Source organism: Podarcis pityusensis (genome assembly GCF_964106645.2).
Source record: "Podarcis pityusensis genome assembly, chromosome: 18".
Lineage (NCBI taxonomy): Eukaryota > Metazoa > Chordata > Lepidosauria > Squamata > Lacertidae > Podarcis > Podarcis pityusensis.
This window is the reverse complement of record NC_138043.1, coordinates 11,821,307-11,840,662: the sequence shown is the minus strand read 5'-3', so window position 1 is coordinate 11,840,662 and position 19,356 is coordinate 11,821,307. Positions and strand designations below refer to the sequence as shown.

General features: G+C 44.6%; 1 protein-coding gene across 3 annotated transcripts; it reads right to left on the bottom strand.

Annotated features, from left to right (window-relative positions):
• Positions 1 to 1,088: 1,088 nt before the first annotated feature.
• LOC308467165 (vomeronasal type-2 receptor 26-like) lies at positions 1,089 to 18,615 on the bottom strand. Of its 3 annotated transcripts, none has more exons than XM_080988599.1 (6): positions 17,647 to 18,613; positions 16,536 to 16,827; positions 5,354 to 6,208; positions 4,373 to 4,591; positions 3,640 to 3,763; positions 1,089 to 2,389 (listed from the first exon to the last, which is right to left on the bottom strand). In XM_080988599.1, the coding sequence occupies exons 1-6, from the start codon at positions 17,859 to 17,861 to the stop codon at positions 1,485 to 1,487; spliced, it is 2,610 nt and encodes an 869-aa protein (XP_080844725.1). In that variant the 5' UTR covers positions 17,862 to 18,613; the 3' UTR covers positions 1,089 to 1,484. The 3 variants fall into 3 exon arrangements, with proteins under 3 accessions (XP_080844725.1, XP_080844724.1, XP_080844726.1); XM_080988598.1 differs by having other exon boundaries at positions 3,640 to 3,766; positions 17,647 to 18,612; XM_080988600.1 differs by lacking the exon at positions 4,373 to 4,591 and having other exon boundaries at positions 3,640 to 3,766; positions 17,647 to 18,615.
• Positions 18,616 to 19,356: the final 741 nt, after the last annotated feature.

Here is a 19,356-nt window from a genome sequence, read left to right as displayed (position 1 = left end):
TCCCCTGAACTTTTGAACTTGCTGCTCCTGCAAGCTGTCCTTAAAAGGGCCGCTCTGGAGGCAGCTCAAGCCACCTCTCAGAAACGGAAGAACTTCCCAGAGACACACACACACACACACACACACACACACACACTCACACTCACACCCCGCCGCAGGGCCTATATGGCCAAGGCCTGGACCACCTCTTGAGTTTGAAGAACCAGGTGCCTCCCACTACCCACCACCAGCCTGGAATTGCCCCAGAAGGGAGGCTCTGGGATGGAGGAGCATCTTCAGGTGACAGGGTCGACCCTGTAAGACTCTGAAGTCCCTTCCCACAGGGGTAGAGTCTGGAGGACTTAGTCTGGACCCAGAGGGATAAAAGGCCTCTGCTGGCTCCCAACCTCGCTTGCAGCAACTGTCTCACTGGGAACTCTCTCTGGTCTGGCAACCTCCAGCCTTTCTCTGTGGGATCTAGCACTGGAGCAGAATATATTATTCCTTTGGAGAAGGGGGCACAGCTAGGTTTTCAGAGACGGGCATCCTCCACTGCCCAGGGGACGAAGCGATGGTGGGGAGAGAGACAACCATAGAATTGTAGGGTTGGAAGGCCCCTCAAGAGTCATTTAGCCCAACCCCCAAAGCGTCCATGCCAGATGGCAAACCTCCAAGGAAGGGAGAAGACACAGCAACTACAACACTTGAATAGAATGGCACAATTCTCTCTGTTTTTTCCACAGTTTTTATTGATTGAGAGAAAAAGGATATTCGGGGGAAATACAGAGAATTGCTTAGACTTTTGGAAAGTAACCAAACCTGCTCTCATTGCCAACTGCAGAATTTGACGGGAGAGTTTGTACTGATAACTAGGAAACTGTGATTCATTTTTGTGGGGATGATTAGGGAGGCAGGAGAGGATATATTATTTAATCATATCCTTCCTAACTTGTGCTAGCAAGTTCCATATTCTAGCAGAGTTCCAAACATCCCCCTTTTTAAATTACACAGTGGTTAGCTTGTTGCTGGCTTGTCGGAGCTTCACTACTTAAGATTCCTGGTGAGATCCCTTCTACTCCCTCTTAAAAAGAATAGACATGAGAATCTGATTAATGTTACTATAAAAGTAGTTTACTCACAGATTCATTCAGGTTCACAGACATCATCCCTGAAGGCAGGCTTAGGTTACATAACAACTAGAACTATTCCATAAAGAAGTTAGTCCCAAGTGATTGTGACTAAGGAGTCACTTCTCCAAACACACAGCAACATACACAATGGAGAACACACACTGATCAGAACATGAGGCCGTGTGCTCCTCCATGCTAGTACAACAGACAGCACCCTCTTCAAGTCTGTCCCAGCTCAGCAGGAAACAGGAAGTCTCCTGAGTGGGACAAAACATCCCCTAACATGTCCACTGTATGAATGTTGTACTTGACTGCTATAAGTTTTAAATCCTACAATTTTGTGAAAACTTAACTGGCAGGGAAGATTGAAGTGGGTTAGATTCCCGTTTTCCTCATTAGATGTTCTCTGCTGTTGAGGTTGGGCTTCAGAAGAATAATGTAGCATTTGGGGAGAAAGATGCAAGCCAGAAGACCAGCACCAGAGGCCAAGATGGAGAAGATCTCTACAGCCACCATGATCTTCCCTTTGGTGCTCAGGTAGGTTGGGACGAAGGAGACCCAAACGCTGCAAAAGACCAACATGCTGAAGGTGATAAACTTGGCTTCATTAAAACTATCAGGGAGCTTCCTAGCTAGGAAGGCCACCGTGAAGCTGACGAGGGCCAGGAAACCCAGGAAACTCAGGACATTATAAAACATGGTGGTTGAACCTTCATTACATTCCACTACAATCTCTCCAGCTATGGAATGGAAATCCAGGTTTGGAAATGGGGGAGAGGTTGCCAGCCAAACAACACAAATAGCAGTTTGGATGAGGGGGCAGATCAGAACAATAGAATTTGCTGGTTGTCTCACCAACAGTTTTCTTGCCATGTTTCCCGGCTTGGTGGCCATGAAAGCCAGGACCACCGTGATGGTCTTTGCCAGGACGGAAGAAATGGCAACAGAGAAGACGATGCCAAAAGTAGTTTGTCGGAGAAGACAAGTGACCTTCCTGGGTCGACCGATGAAGAGGAAGGAGCAGAGGAAGCAGAGCAGGAGGGAGACGAGGAGGACGTAGGTGAGGCTGCGGTTGTTGGCTTTGACGATTGGTGTGTCCCGTTGTTTGATGAAGGTCGCCAGCATGAGAAGTGTGATCAGAGAGAGGAAGAGGGCAAGGGAAGCTAAAAGAAGACCCCCAGTCTCTTGGTATGGAAGGAAGTTGATCTTCTTCAGGAGGCACTGGTCACCGTCCTTGTTTGGGCATTGGTCTTCAGGGCAGCTGGTACACTGAGTGGCATCTGGCATAAGGAAACACTATTGAAATATATCACATGTGCCATTTGTGTTTTCGACTGTGGTTGCCGCTCTGTCAGGCATCAGGGAATTGGCTTCCTCCCCTCTTTGGCAGTAGATAAGCAGAACAAAGGAAAAGGAGTCTTCTTACCAGTTAGAAACTTTAATGATCACAGCGAGAGAACAAAGAATCCATTTCCTAGGGATGGAGGTGCTCCCAGTTAAGAATCCCACCCACTTCCTCCCTAGTCACCCCCGTCACTCCCGCGTCTTGTAACCTGATCTCGTAACCACTGTGCTTTCTGTGCTGCCTCCTTTTCAGCTCTTCTTGACCTTGGGCTGCGCGGATGGATGCTTTCTAGAGACAGCGAATCTGTTAACTCTCTCTCTCCCAGTGCTTCTTCTAGTAGCTGTTCCCCATTCAGTATTTCCCAGCTTCTGCCTTCTGAACTATGTCCCTCTGCAAACCACTGTTCCAAATCTATACTACTTCCCTGCTCCTGGGAAGATTCAGCATCCTGATCAGGAGCTGAGGGGGGGAGGCTCCCACCATTTCTCCTTAGTGCAGCCCTCCTCAGCACGATCCCTGACACACTTGGGGGGGGGGTTAGACAATTCTGTTTTGGATCACAGGGTCAGATTAAAACCCCAATTAGCTGAGTCTTTAACCACAGCTATGGAAACATGTCTTGATGTGAAGTGCTTAATCTGGGCTCATCATCACCTTCACTAATAATAATAATAATAATAATAGTAATAATAATAATAATAATTTGTATACCACCCTATACCCACAGGTCCTAGGGCGGTTCACAGGATAAAATCACAATATAAAAACACAAAATACATAATCAAAATAAAAACAAGAACAACCCAATACCCACCCACCCCATTTTAACACGCTTTTAAAATGTATATGTTTATGAAAACAGAGGCTATGAAAATATGGAACAGTTTCTCATAATTATCAATGGTTTAGAACTTATTAAACTATTGATAACTATTCTGATGAATCCTAGAGTCATACTTTAGAGTTGGAAGGGACCCCAAGAGCCATCTAGTCGAACCTCTGCAATGTAGGAATCTTTTGCCCAAAATTCACGACATCTTTGTGAACAGGTAAAATCATAAACCCAAATCCAAGTTGCAGGGGATTTTTCCACTTCTCCTCATCCAGGATTTCTCTCTCTCTCCACAAGCCACGCTTCTCCTAACAACTTCTGCACCTCAATAGGGGTTTCTAGATTTGACATACCTGTCTGGTTAGAAAAGGTCCCTTCTGGGCAAGAAATGCATTCATAGCAGCAAAGCGGCTTCTCCTCTGGGACTCTTCTGCTCTGCCCCGGAGAACATCTCTTCACACACCTGGCAAAGGGGATCTTCTGAAAGGGAAGAGCGAAATTGCTGAGTTTTGCTGCACAAGGTCAATGCTTGTCTTGCAGTGAAAAAGGACTTGGAGGGATTTATCTACTTGAGTGGTCCAAATCTCTTCCATACCTCTGCAGGTTATAGGGAACCACAAAAACTGAGGCTCACAGTTTTTCTGTGAATCATTTAGGGGGATATTGTGGACCAGTTTTTCTGAATCATTTAGGGGGATATTGTGGACCAAGACCACTTTGCTTTGATTAAATAGATTTTAAGAAACCCCAAAAACTAAACAGGACTTGGAAGAGGTGACGGGAGATTCCCTATTGATGGAGAGAGACAACCAGCTTGGGAGTGCCAGATCCATTTCAGAACTTTGCAGTTTCTTTAAATGTTGCAAAAATGAACTCAGATCAAGTTTCGTCAAATGTAGTCCACATTTCAAGACTAAATGAGACTGTGGTTTGATCTGGTCTGGGGAACAGCACCCCCACAAAGCAGTGTGCAGATGTGGGGCCCACTGATCCCACCATGAAAGAAAGGGCAGGTAGTGATGGCTGCGGAGAGATGGGAGCCAACTCTTGTGCTGGCCTTGGCCTTATGCCCTCATTTTGCCCCACCTGGGAATCCCACACAATGGTGTCTGGGTTGATGCTGAAGTCCTCGCCTGGCGGAGCCTGAGGATCCAGACCTCCAACTTCCACAACAGCACAAGAGTCATTGGGGAAGAAGGCCCAGTTCAGGATATCAAAGCCAGCTGGTCTCCTGCCATGTTCAGAAAAGGAGACTTCGTCCCCAGCGCTGTTGTTAAACCGAGTCTTCCTCAAAGCGGCAAGAATCTGAAATGGAAGAGACACTCAGAAAACGGGGAGGGGGGGTTGTTGGTCTGGCTCCCTTGGATCCACTGGTTTCTGACCTTTTTGAGTCCACTGCTCCCTCAACCAGCCACATTATTTCTGCAGTTCCCTGGTAGAACTCCCTTACATAGAGGTTCTGTTACAGTAAGTTGGGATTTCCCCATTCCGGCACCATTTTTGGTGCTCATGTAAGTGGGAGCGCATGCATTGATGGGAACCCAAGCAGCTCCGCTACTCTGCAAGGCCCCGCATGGCAGCCCCAGCCTGCCTTTCCCAGAATTAGGGTGCGCATGGGAGGGTGGGTGGGGGACGAGGAGAGGGCAAAACCAGATGAAGATCAGAAGCAGCCATATTTTGTCCTTGTGGGGAAGGAAAGCAAGAAACACAGCACAGGGCACACGTCCCAATATGGTCCTTTCCTGCAACTTTCTCCCCGTCACCTTAAAGCTGGGTGACTATTAAGGAGGACAGTCTATATCAATATATCGCAATGCTTAGCTGGTGATATATCACAAAGTTTAAAAGCAGCTCCACCCTTATTTCAGACATTGTGATATATATATATATCCCAAAGTTGAAAACTAAATCTTGTCCAGCCCTACTGAGGAGTTCTGAGGACCAGAAAGAGAACCCAGATGGGTCACATGCAGCCCTAGACCTGAGGTTCCCCATCTCTGTTGCAGCTTCTGCAACATTCTTGCTGCTCCAATCAAGTCACCAAACTAGACAGCGCGAGGACATTACCTGCCATGGCTGGAGTTTTGGAAGACGGTTGACACCTCCCATCACTGCACGGTTGGTTCCCGGTGAGCGCATGGTGTCATGCAATGCGTGGGCCACGGAATGAATGGCGTTGTAGATGCTGTAACTGTGGCCAGTCATGGTCACTGAGAACACGAAGGCCGGCAGGTCCTCTAGTTTTTCCTCTCCTGTGCATTTTCTCTTGCTCCGTGAAGGTATGAAGCCTGATCCCAGAAACTCACAGTCAAACACAACTCTCCACCAGCGACAGAGGAAGGCATCTGCCTGTGGTTGGCGTGGATCCAACTCTGAGAGAAACTGGGCGAATCCTGGCACTTCCTTTGAGTGGATTTGGAAGGAAAGGGCCCCATGGAAAGATTTCAGCCCCTTCCATTGCTTCTGGGACCCCTCAGTGACGAAATCCCACTGGGCTGTCAGGACCCAAACTTTCCTGGCTGAGATCTTGTTGAGCTTTTTCATGACGGACATGGGACCCAACAGGTTCCGCAAGGTGTTGGAGTCCAAAAAGACAATCACCACCTGGACGTCGCTCTTGAAAAGATCTGAAACGTGTTTCATCCATATTTTTCCATGCTGCAGAAAAGCCACCGTTTCTGGAATGACCCTTCTGGCAAACGCCACGCAGATATTGTTCTGGGTGAGGAGGGGTGTCAGAGTCTGGATGAAGTTTTCGCCACTGCTCTCCTCCGGAGCAAGGAGTCCAATCCAATTCCAGTGGAAGTACAGGAGTAACTGGACTAAACCCCTGTACTGGAGGACTTGGTTGGGGTCAATGCAGCAAAAAGACGAGGATACCGTTTCATCTTCCTTGTCAGAGTTAAAGGAGCCATAACCCAGCTGAAAAGAGCAAGACGGAGATAGACTGAAATTGCAGAGTTTTGAAAAACTAAAAGACAAAGTGCGAGACTGGCTTCATTATTATCAGATAATGGAGGCATTTAAATTGGACAGGAAAATTGGCTTCCAGGTGGAAAGATCCAAATTGGAAATAGAATTGTTAGAACCCAAAACTAAGAATTTGTCAAGAATGTACAACTTGCTGCTGAAACGGAATACTCAGGATGAAACGGTAAAATCGGCTATGATTAAATGGGCACAAGATGTTGGACATAATATTATGTTTGCTGACTGGGAACAGTTATGGACCACAGGTATGAAATTTATGGCATGTAATGCCTTAAGAGAGAATATTATGAAAATGATATACAGGTGGTACATAACCCCAGTCAAGCTTGCGAAAATCTATCATTTGCCCGATAATAAATGTTGGAAATGTAAAGAAACTGAAGGTACATTTTTTTCAGCTTTGGTGGATGTGCCCAAAGATTAAGGCTTTCTGGTAAATGATATATAATGAATTAAAAAAGGTATTTAAGTATACCTTCCCTAAGAAACCAGAGGCCTTCCTCCTGGGCATAGTCGGCCAAATGGTGTTAAAAAAGGATAGAACTTTCTTTATGTATGCAACAACAGCAGCAAGAATACTCATCGCAAAGTACTGGAAGACACAAGAACCTCCCACGCTGGAGGAATGGCAGATGAAACTTATGGACTATATGGAATTGGCGGAAATGACTGGTAGAATCCGTGACCAGGGAGAAGAGTCGATGGAGGAAGATTGGAAGAAATTCAAAGACTATCTTCAGAAACACTGCAAAATTAAGGAATGTTAGAGTGATGTTGGATTGAAAATAAGTGGTTTCCAGCTGTACAGGTTAAAGTTAATGATAGACTAAGATTAAAGATTAAGATTAAAGATGTTTAAAGAAATGGAAATTTGATACTAAGAGGGAAAATTTTAACGTTATATGATACAAAGACCAAGGATTAGGTTTAAAGAAGTTGAAGTTATATATTTTAATATTTTATTAAACTAAAGATTGGGATTAAAAAAGTGGAAAAGAAACTGCTGGACAAATAATTTGGATTGGAATACAAAAGAGGGAGGTATGAGGAAGTCCAGAAAATAAGTAATTTAAAAATGGAAATGGAAAAGAGATATTGTTTTTAATTGTTATGTTTTTTGTTTTTCTTTATTGTTGAATTTTGTGTTGCTTTTTGTGTGTGTTGTTGTTATATGTATTGTGTATGTTTTTTTCCTCTTTCTTTGTTGTCTAAAACCTTAATAAAAATTATTTTAAAAAAAAAGAAGAAAAAAAAAGAAAGTGACCATTGAGACATAATGTGAACGTTCCGTGATGCCTTCTAGGCCCCTCAGTTCCTGCCACCCCGTCCTCCATCAAAACTATACACACAAATTTTTATTACATTTTTGGAACATTTTCACCTGAAGCAGCACCTCCACAGTGTCTTTACTCAAACCTTTTCTACTGCATTCAATCTTTATCCATTACAAAAAGTTTCTTCTCCTTCTTCTTCTTCTTCTTCTCCCCCTCCTCCTCCTCCTCTTCCTCCTCCTTCTTCTTCGCATTCTTCTTCTTCCCCGCCCATCTGACTGGGCAGCTTCCAACATATATAAAAACATTAAACATTACAAGCATCCCTATTGCAATTATTTTGTCATTTCTGCTGCTTTTATCTCAAATGCTCCCCACAATTTCATTTGGCTGTAATTTTTTTAAGTCATCCACGGAAGATCTATAAGAAGTTCATCATAAAAACAGGGCTTTCAAGGAGTTACTTGCAGTTTCCAATGAAGCCTGAGCAAAATGCCATCTTTAAAGTTCAGACTGTCTCCCAAAATTCACTTTCAGCACCGACTGAACGTTGTCCTTTTGAGAATGCAGGACTCTGGATTCCCTGGACTTTGCATAATGCAATTATACCCCCCCCCCCATATAATTTTTATTGAACATAATGCTTCAATATTTTTCACTCTGTCATTTCCCCCTCCTGCATGTGTCTAAAGTTTGAATGAAACTATTATCTGGGTCAACATGGTAGTTTAGGAAACTGCAACAGGTGAGTAAATTTTGTCAACTGTAGCCAAATTTGCTCTGGCAGCTAAAAGCTCTGTTCAAGATATATTAATGCTCTCTAATTTTAAAATCCCTTCATGGATCACTGCCTTGCTATGGCGAAGGGGCTTGAAGAACTCAGAGTAGCTATGAACTATGCCGAGCAGGGCACCCAAGATGAACAGGTCATAGTGGAGAGTTTTGACCAAACGTGATCCACCTGGAGGAGGAACCGGCAAGCCACTCCAGTATCCCTGCCAAGAAAACTCCATGGACAAAGACAACAGGCATATAAAAGTTATGACGCTGGAAGATGAGCCCCTCAGGTCGGAAGGCGTCCAACATGCTACTGGGGAAGAGCGGAGGACAAGTAGATCCAGAGCTGATGAAGCGGCTGGGCTAAAGCCGAAAGGACGCTCAGTTGCGGATATGCCTGGAAGCGAAAGGAAAGTCCAATGCTGTAAAGAAAAATATTGCATAGGAACCTGGAATGTAAGAACCATGAACCTGGGTAAGTTGGATGTGGTCAAAAATGAGATGGCAAGAATAAATATTGACATCCTGGGCATCAGTGAGCTAAAATGGACGGGAATGGGTGAATTCAGTTCGGATGACCATCATATTGTGGGCAAGAAACCCGCAAAAGAAATGGAGTGGCCCTCATAGTCAACAAAAGAGTGGCAAAGCTGTACTGGGATGCAATCTCAAAAATGATAGAATGATCTCGATACGAATCTAAGGCAGACCTTTTAACATAACAGTAATCCAAGTTTATGCACCAACCACTGGTGCTGAAGAAACTGAAATTGACCAATTCTATGAAGACTTACAACACCTTATAGAAATGACACCAGAGAAGGATGTTCTTCTCATTATAGGGGATTGGAATGCTAAAGCAGGGAGTCAAGAGATAAAAGGAACAACTGGCAAGTTTGGCCTTGGAGAGCAAAACGAAGCAGGGCAAAGGCTAAGAGAGTTCTGTCAAGAGAACAAGCTGGTCATCACAAACACGCTTTTCTAACAACACAAGAGACGACTGAGCTTGCAGGGCAGTAGTTGAAGAAGGAGCAAAAAGGGTTTTCTTGTGTGTGTGTGTTTCCTTTGTGGCTGATTGGCTGCTCTCCCTGTGCAAAGGTCAGAGGGGGCAGGGTTTCTGTTGAGGCAGGTGATTAGCTGTGGGAGGAGCTTGATCCAGTTTGATCCATCTTTTAGATTTAGGGGAGCTAGTCTCAAACGTTTGTTGGGGGAGACCTAGGTTTTTTTGTGGGGGGAGTTATTTGTCCTGTCTTCACGCTTTTCATGATAGAGGACCGTTGTAGACACCCCCAACGACACGTTCTCAAGATGGAGGGGGAGGGAACAGCTGCTGTCGCCTGCGGTTCCTGCGCAATGTTTGCCATCTTGCCAAAGGTTGCAGGCAGCTTTACCTGCAGCAATTGCATGTTGATTACCCTCTTAAAAGACAAAGTCCAGCAACTGGAGGAACGTGTAGCTACGCTCCAAAGAATTAGAGAGCTGGAGCTCTTCTTGGAAGCAACAGAGCACACCATCTCCACCAAGGAGGAGACAGGGGACTCCCCTGAGAAGGAGGCTAGTTCACCAACACAGGAGCCAGATATATGGAGAAACGTGACTCAAAGAAGTAGGAGGCCCAGGGTTCGCTCTGATTGTTTAGAAATACACAATCGCTTTGAGGTCCTCTCCCCTAGCATGGAAGACGAAGAGCAGACTCCATTTCAGGATCTCTCCCTCATTACAGTCGATCAGGTATATGAAGACGAGCAGCAAAGTCAGTCCTCAGGGAATGTGCAGGCGACCTTGGAGCGGACAGCTCACGGAAGAACCCCGACCAAACCTAAGAGGAGGCGTGTAGTGGTGATAGGGGATTCCCTACTGAGGGGAACAGAAGCAGTGATCTGTGGGCCTGACAAGATGTCTCGGGAAGTGTGCTGTCTCCCTGGGGCTAAGATCCAAGATGTAACTGAACGACTGCAAGGAATCATAAAACCCACTGACAAATACCCCTTCCTCTTGGTTCATGTGGGAACCAATGACACTGCAAGCAATAGCCTCCAGAAGATCAAAAGAGACTACGAGGCTCTCGGCAGGAAATTGAAGCAATTAAATGCACAAATTGTCATCTCATCTGTCCTCCCAGTTGAACGACGTGGCCCAGGGAGAGAGGGAAAAATAGTGGAAGTGAACAGATGGCTTCGCAAATGGTGTAAACAGGAACGGTTTGGATTCTTAGATCACGGACTGCAGTTTCTTGAAGATGGACTTCTGGCAAGCGATGGGCTTCACCTCACAACGGCTGGGAGAAATGTTTTTGCCAAAAATCTCAGAAACCTCATCAGCAGGGCTTTAAACTGACTAATATGGGGGAGGGAGACAGTGCTCCTGAAGGTAGGAGTCTATCAATTGATGAAGATGATCATCCAAATGTCATAGACCAAATGGAGCAAACAGCACGCAGACCTAGTGGTGGGAGGAAAAAATCCTTAAATAAGAGTCACGGGGGAATGATTAATGGACTTCAATGTCTGTACACTAATGCGCAAAGCATGGGAAATAAACAAGATGAGCTTGAGCTCTTGGTACAGCAAACTAAATATGACATAATAGGCATCACTGAAACCTGGTGGGATAAGTCCCACGATTGGAATGTAATAATGGGGGGATACAATCTATTTCAGAGAAACAGACCAGGCAAGAAAGGAGGAGGAGTGGCGTTATATGTCAGGGATGTGTATACCTGTGAAGAGATCCAAGATTTAGAACCTCAAAGCCAAAGTGAGAGCATTTGGGTCAAAATTAAGGGAGAGAAGAATAACAGTGACCTCACTGTGGGAGTTTACTATAGATCCCCAAGCCAAACGGAGGACATAGATGATGCCTTCCTGGAACAGATGGCCAAGCATGCAAAAGGAAGGGAGATAGTAGTAATGGGGGATTACCCGGATATTTGTTGGATGTCAAACTCAGCCAAGAGCATAAGGTCAAACAGATTCCTCACTGGCCTTGCAGACAACTTCATTGTCCAGAAAGTGGGAGAAGCAACAAGAGGAACAGCCATTTTAGATCTGGTCCTAACCACTGTTGATGACCTGGTTAGTGGGGTAGAAGTGGAAGGATCATTAGGCGCGAGTGATCATGCTCTTCTGAAGTTTACTATACAGCGGAAAGGAGCAGCCAAGCATACTAGGACTCAATTTCTTGACTTTAAGAAAGCCGACTTCATAAAACTTAAGGAAGTGCTGGACAGTAATACTAAAAGGAAAGGGAGTTCATGATGGCTGGGAGTTTGTTAAGAGGGAGATAGTAAAAGCACAATGTCAGGCAATACCAATGAGACGGAAACATGGAAGGTGCCTAAAGAAGCCAGGGTGGCTATCTAAAGAACTTTTAACTGAGTTAAGATTAAAAAAGGATGTGTACAAAAAATGGAAAAGGGGGGAAACCACCAAAGAGGAATTCAAACAAATAGCCAGCACGTGTAGACACAAAGTCAGAAAAGCTAAAGCACAGAATGAACTCAGGCTTGCTAGAGAAGTTAAAAGCAACAAAAAAGGCTTTTATGGGTATGTTTGTAGCAAAAGGAAGAAGAAAGAAACAGTGGGGTCACTCAGAGGAGAAGATGGTGAAATGCAAACAGGGGACACAGAAAGGGCTGAACTCCTCAATGCCTTCTTTGCCTCATCTTCTCCGATAAAGAAAACAATGCCCGACCTGAAGAATTTGAAGCAAATGATTCAGCAGAGGAAACACAGCCCAGAATAACTAAGGAGATAGTACAAGAATACTTGGCTAGTTCAGATGTATTCAAGTCTCCAGGGCCAGATGAACTGCATCCAAGAGTATTAAAAGAACTGGCAAATGTGATCTCAGAACCACTGGCAGTCATCTTTGAGAATTCCTGGAGAATAGGCGAAGTCCCGGCAGACTGGAAGAGGGCAAATGTTGTCCCTATTTTCAAAAAGGGGAAAAGAGAGGACCCAAATAATTACCGCCCAGTCAGTCTGACATCAATAGCAGGGAAGATTCTGGAGCAGATCATTAAGCAAACAGTCTGTGAGCACCTAGAAAGGAATGCTGTGATCACCAATAGTCAGCATGGATTTCTGAAAAATAAGTCATGTCAGACTAACCTGATCTCGTTTTTGACAGAATTACAAGCCTGGTAGATGAAGGGAACGCAGTGGATGTAGCCTACCTTGATTTCAGCAAGGCATTTGACAAGGTGCCCCATGATATTCTTGTAAAGAAGCTGGTAAAATGCGGTCTTGACTATGCTACCACTCAGTGGATTTGTAACTGGCTGACTGACCGAACCCAAAGGGTGCTCATCAATGGTTCCTCTTCATCCTGGAGAAGAGTGACTAGTGGGGTGCCACAGGGTTCTGTCTTGGGCCCGGTCTTATTCAACATCTTTATCAACGACTTGGATGATGGACTCAAGGGCATCCTGATCAAATTTGCAGATGACACCAAACTGGGAGGGGTGGCTAACACGCCAGAGGACAGGATCACACTTCAAAATGACCTTGACAGATTAGAGAACTGGGCCAAAACAAACAAGATGAATTTTAACAGGGAGAAATGTAAAGTATTGCACTTGGGCAAAAAAACCGAGAGGCACAAATACAAGATGGGTGACACCTGGCTTGAGAGCAGTACATGTGAAAAGGATCTAGGAGTCTTGGTTGACCACAAACTTGACATGAGCCAACAGTGTGACGCGGCAGCTAAAAAAGCCAATGCAATTCTGGGCCGCATCAATAGGAGTATAGCATCTAGATCAAGGGAAGTAATAGTGCCACTGTATTCTGCTCTGGTCAGACCTCACCTGGAGTACTGTGTCCAGTTCTGGGCACCACAGTTCAAGAAGGACACTGACAAACTGGAACGTGTCCAGAGGAGGGCAACCAAAATGGTCAAAGGCCTGGAAACGATGCCTTATGAGGAACGGCTAAGGGAGCTGGGCATGTTTAGCCTGGAGAAGAGGAGGTTAAGGGGTGATATGATAGCCATGTTCAAATATATAAAAGGATGTCACATAGAGGAGGGAGAAAGGTTGTTTTCTGCTGCTCCAGAGAAGCGGACACGGAGCAATGGATCCAAACTACAAGAAAGAAGATTCCACCTAAACATTAGGAAGAACTTCCTGACAGTAAGAGCTCTTCGACAGTGGAATTTGCTGCCAAGGAGTGTGGTGGAGTCTCCTTCTTTGGAGGTCTTTAAGCAGAGGCTTGACAACCATATGTCAGGATTGCTCTGATGGTGTTTCCTGCTTGGCAGGGGGTTGGACTCGATGGCCCTTGTGGTCTCTTCCAACTCAATGATTCTATGATTCTATGATTCTATGACTCTACACGTGGACATCACCAGATGGGCAGCATCGAAATCAGATTGATTATATTCTCTGCAGCCAAAGATGGAGAAGCTCTATACAGTCAGCAAAAACAAGACCTGGAGCTGACTGTGGCTCAGATCATCAGCTTCTTATAGCAAAATTCAAGCTTAAACTGAAGAAAATAGGAAAAACCACTGGGCCGGTAAGACACAATCTAAATCAAATCCCTTATGAATACACAGTGGAAGTGAGGAACAGGTTTAAGGATTTAGATTTGCTGGACAGAGTGCCTGAAGAACTATGGATGGAGGCTCACAACATTATACAGGAGGCAGCAACAAAAACCATCCCAGTGAAAAGGAAATGCAAGAAAGCAAAGTGGCTGTCCAATGAGGCCTTACAAATAGCGGGGGAAAGAAGGCAAGCAAAATGCAAGGGAGATAGAGAAAGATACAGGAAATTGAATGCAGATTTCCAAAAAATAGCAAGGAGAGACAAGAAGGCCTTCTTAAACGAGCAATGCAAAGAAATAGAGGAAAACAACAGAATGGGAAGAACCAGAGATCTGTTCAAGAAAATTGGAGATATGAAAGGAACATTTCGTACAAAGATTACCATAATAAAGGACAAAAGTGGTAAGGACCTAACAGAAGCAGAAGACATCAAGAAGAGGTGGCAAGAATACACAGAGGAATTATACCAGAAAAATATAGATGTCTCATACACCCCAAGTAGTGTGGTTGCTGACCTTGAGCCAGACATCCTGGAGAGTGAAGTCAAATGGGCCTTAGAAAGCACTGCAAATAACAAGGCCAGTGGAAGTGATGGTATTCCAGCTGAACTATTTAAAATTTTAAAAGATGCTGCTGTTAAGGTGCTACACTCAATATGCCAGCAAGTTTGGAAAACTCAGCAGTGGCCAGAGGATTGGAGAAGATCAGTCTACATCCCAATCCCAAAGAAGGGCAGTGCTAAAGAATGCTCCAACTACCGCACAATTGCACTCATTTCACACGCTAGCAAGGTTATGCTTAAAATTCTACAAGGAAAGCTCAAGCAGTATGTGGACCGAGAACTCCCAGAAGTGCAAGCTGGATTTCAAAGGGGCAGAGGAACCAGAGACCAAATTGCAAACATGCACTGGATTATGGAGAAAGCTAGAGAGTTCCAGAAAGACATCTACTTCTGCTTCATTGACTATGCAAAAGCCTTTGACTGTGTTGACCACAGCAAACTATGGCAAGTTCTTAAAGAAATGGGAGTGCCTGATCACCTCATCTGTCTCCTGAGAAATCTCTATGTGGGACAAGAAGCTACAGTTAGAACTGGATATGGAACAACTGATTGGTTCAAAATTGGGAAAGGAGTACGACAAGGCTGTATTTTGTCTCCCTGTTTATTTAACTTATATGCAGAATTCATCATGCGAAAGGCTGGGCTGGATGAAATAAGATTGCTGGAAGAAATATCAACAACCTAAGATATGCAGATGACACAACCTTGATGGCAGAAAGTGAGGAGGAATTAAAGAACCTTTTATTGAGGGTGAAAGAGGAGAGCGCAAAATATGGTCTGAAGCTCAACATCAAAAAAACGAAGATCATGGCCACTGGTCCCATCACCTCCTGGCAAATAGAAGGGGAAGAAATGGAGGCAGTGAGAGATTTTACTTTTTTGGGCTCCATGATCACTGCAGATGGTGACAGCAGTCACAAAATTAAAAGACGCCTGCTCCTTGGGAGAAAGGCGATGGCAAACCTAGACAGCATCTTAAAAAGCAGAGACATCACCTTGCCAACAAAGGTCCGTATAATTAAAGCCATGGTTTTCCCAGTAGTGATGTATGAAAGTGAGAGCTGGACCATAAAGAAGGCTGATCGCCGAAGAATTGATGCTTTTGAATTATGGTGCTGGAGGAGACTTTTGAGAGTCCCATGGACTGCAAGAAGATCAAACCTCTCCATTCTTAAGGAAATCAGCCCTGAGTGCTCACTGGAAGGACAGATCGTGAAGTTGAGGCTCCAATACTTTGGCCACCTCATGAGAAGAGAAGACTCCCTGGAAAATGCCCTGATGTTGGGAAAGATGGAGGGCACAAGGAGAAGGGGAAGACAGAGGACAAGATGGTGGGACAGTGTTCTCGAAGCTACCAACCTGAGTCTGACCAAACCGCGGGAGGCAGTGGAAGACAGAAGTGCCTGGCGTGCTCTGGTCCATGGGGTCACGAAGAGTCGGACACAACTAAACGACTAAACAACAAAATTTTAAAATTTTATGCTGTAAACTTTCTATGCTGTAAACTTTTATAGGGTATGTTGTGTGATTTCAGAGGAAAGCCTTGTAAAGGCCTTTGGCTATGCACAATAAATTGATGGGGGGGGGGGAGTAAATTTTGGGGCAGGAGTTCTTCATTGTCTTTCTAAAAAGAACTCTTCCCTCACAGACAGAGGTGGAATAATACCACCGGTAATATGCAATGGGATTATAATCAGGACATTCATTCATTGGGCTGGAGAAAGAAACTAAGGGATAAAAATGGATTAAAAATGAGATAAGAGGGAATGGGTAAGTGGGCATTAGGATCAATCGTACCATATCTGATCATGATTCATTGTCAACAGCTTAATGAGGCGCTTGAAGGCAAAAGACCAAACTGATCACTAACCATCACAGTCATAGAATCGTGGAGTTGGAAGGGACCCCTGAGGATCATCCAGTCCAACCCTCTGCAAGGCAGGAATATGCAGCTGCCCCATGCAGGGATCAAACCTGCAGCCTTGGCGTTCCCAGCACCATGCTCTAAACAGCTGAGCTATCCAGGCATTATAACAGAAGCAGTTTACAGAGAATGGGTTTTTGTATCTTTATAGCTTCTGCAAGTGGCTCGCCTCACCTGCGGGATCTTGAAGGAGCCCAGGATGGATGCCATCTGTCTTGAAGTCGTGGCATCTAGGCTTCCAATGACGGACAGCAGCTGGTCCCGACTGTCGCACTTGTAGTTAGGCACCATTTGTCTCCGCGTGGAAAGCAGAGACAGCGTGGCCTCCATGGTCTTGCTTGCAAAATTGCATTCTGTGTAGATACGGGAACCCAGAGTGACATTGGGGAGGAGAGTCCGGTCCTCGTTGATCTCTTTGATAGCAAACTGCAAGGCCAGGATGTACTGGTAGTTTTTGGGGACAAGCCTGCAATGCGAGTAAAATGGTTATGGGTGGAACGATAGAAAAGTTGAGCCCTGTATCAGGAAGTTTTCAATGTTTGATGTTATATTATGTTTTGATATACAGTCATACCTTGGGTTGAAGTAGCTTCGGGATAAGTATTTGCGGGTTGCGCGCTACAGCGACCTGGAAGTGATGGAGCGCGTTACTTCCGGGTTTTGCTGCTCGCGCATGCGCAGATGGTCAAAATTATGTCATGCGCATGCGCAGAAGTGGCAAATCACGACCCGCGCACGCGTAGACGTGGGCTGCGTTCGCTTCTGGATGCGAATGGGGCTCTGGAACGGATCCCGTTCGCATCCAGAGGTACCACTGTATGTTGGAAGCCGCCCAGAGTGGCTGGGGCATCCCAACTAGTTGGGCAGGGTATAAATATAATAATAATAATAATAATAATAATAATAATAATAATAATAATAATAATAATTAATAATAATAATATATTGGAACCCCAGAAAATCATGGAAATGGGTTTAACTGGGAAGAGAGAAAAACATTTGAATCTCACAAAATTAACAGTGATGTTGAACAATAAGGAAGCAATTGGATGCAAAGCAGCGATTTCTTACTAAATGAAATGGTGAATTGAGAGGGAGACTATACAGCAAATTGCTGTAGAGATATTTTACTCCTTTCAACCTCCCCAGCAGATCCCACCCCACTCCTGCCCTAGCATAGGATGTCCCCAGATTGCACAAGAAAGATGAACAGCATTTCAGTTGGGGGGGGGCAGGGAAAGCAACCCAGTTTCCAACTCAGAGCCCTACCTGTCTGAATACTTACTTTAAATCAGGATGGCCCTGTTCTTTGGAATACTCTTTAAAGGATGGGTTTTTGACCACAGCCCTGAACAGGGGTAAATTCCCACCCACAATGAGATCTCCCTCCCTATGGAAGTGTTCGTAGAGTTGAAAGGGCTTCATGGATCGTGTCTCTGTCCCTTTCATCAAGCAGCTGCCTTGAGGCAGGAGCCAGGACAAGAGCAGCAACCGAATCATCCGCAGCTCAGAGAGATATTATATTCCCCTTGAAACAACAATTGCACCTTTGCAGAACCTGATTTGAAAACTACCAATTTCAGCTGGGGGTTTAGGTCAGAGAGATCAATAGTCAGGCATAAAATGGAGTAGCTCAACATGATCATTTTTCTTATTATCACAAGATGGTTTTGTCCTGTATTTTGCTTTATTATTGACTCGATGGTTGTAAGCCTCCAGAGGTTCAACAGGAATGACTGTTATTGCGATAATTTCAGGGAAGAGAAGATAATTCATGCTGTAAGTTCTTTTTGCACCATCTTAGGAAGAAATGATAAACATGTTTTCTGGAACCATGGAAATTTGCTACAGGCCATACCAGCCTGGATGGACCACTCTCCTGGCAAGCCTATCAAAACGATTCATTCAAATCAAAGGGGCTAGAATCACAACTTTGCTTTCTAATGGAAAGGTCCATAGTTCAATATCTGAGTGCCCACTTTGCATGCAGAAGGTCTCAGGTTCACCTTCCAGGAGCAGTTCCTGTCTGAAAATATGGAAGGGCATTGCCCATGTTTGCTATAACAATTTTATGAAAGGTGGTTTTTTTACACATTAAACAATAAAATTCAAGCTCATTTATAAGAAAATGCAAAACACAAGTGTATAAAAAAGAAAAAGAGGGGAAAGATTAGAATAAGGGTAACTAAAAAGACCCTTTATCACATTTATATAGTGCATATCTTATAATTTATCCACACATAGAAAAGCAGACTCCCCCAGCTCTCACTTGGGTGCCCACCTCTTCTCCCAGCCTCCCACCCTGATGAAGATCCGTCCTACTTTTCTTGCAGGTATCTCCCAAGGAGAGTGAACATTAACAACAGTGCTAACCAATGTTGATGACCTGGTTAGTGGAGTAGAAGTGGAAGGATCATTAGGCGCGAGTGATCATGCTCTTCTGAAGTTTACTATACAGCGGAAAGGAGCAGCCAAGCATACTAGGACTCAATTTCTTGACTTTAAGAAAGCCGACTTCATAAAACTTAGGGAAGTGCTGGGTGAGATCCCATGGACAGTAATACTAAAAGGAAAGGGAGTTCATGATGGCTGGGAGTTTGTTAAGAGGGAGATAGTAAAAGCACAACGTCAGGCAATACCAATGAGACGGAAACATGGAAGGTGCCTAAAGAAGCCAGGGTGGCTATCTAAAGAACTTTTAACTGAGTTAAGATTAAAAAAGGATGTGTACAAAAAATGGAAAAGGGGGGAAACCACCAAAGAGGAATTCAAACAAATAGCCAGCACGTGTAGACACAAAGTCAGAAAAGCTAAAGCACAGAATGAACTCAGGCTTGCTAGAGAAGTTAAAAGCAACAAAAAAGGCTTTTATGGGTATGTTTGTAGCAAAAGGAAGAAGAAAGAAACAGTGGGGTCACTCAGAGGAGAAGATGGTGAAATGCAAACAGGGGACACAGAAAGGGCTGAACTCCTCAATGCCTTCTTTGCCTCATCT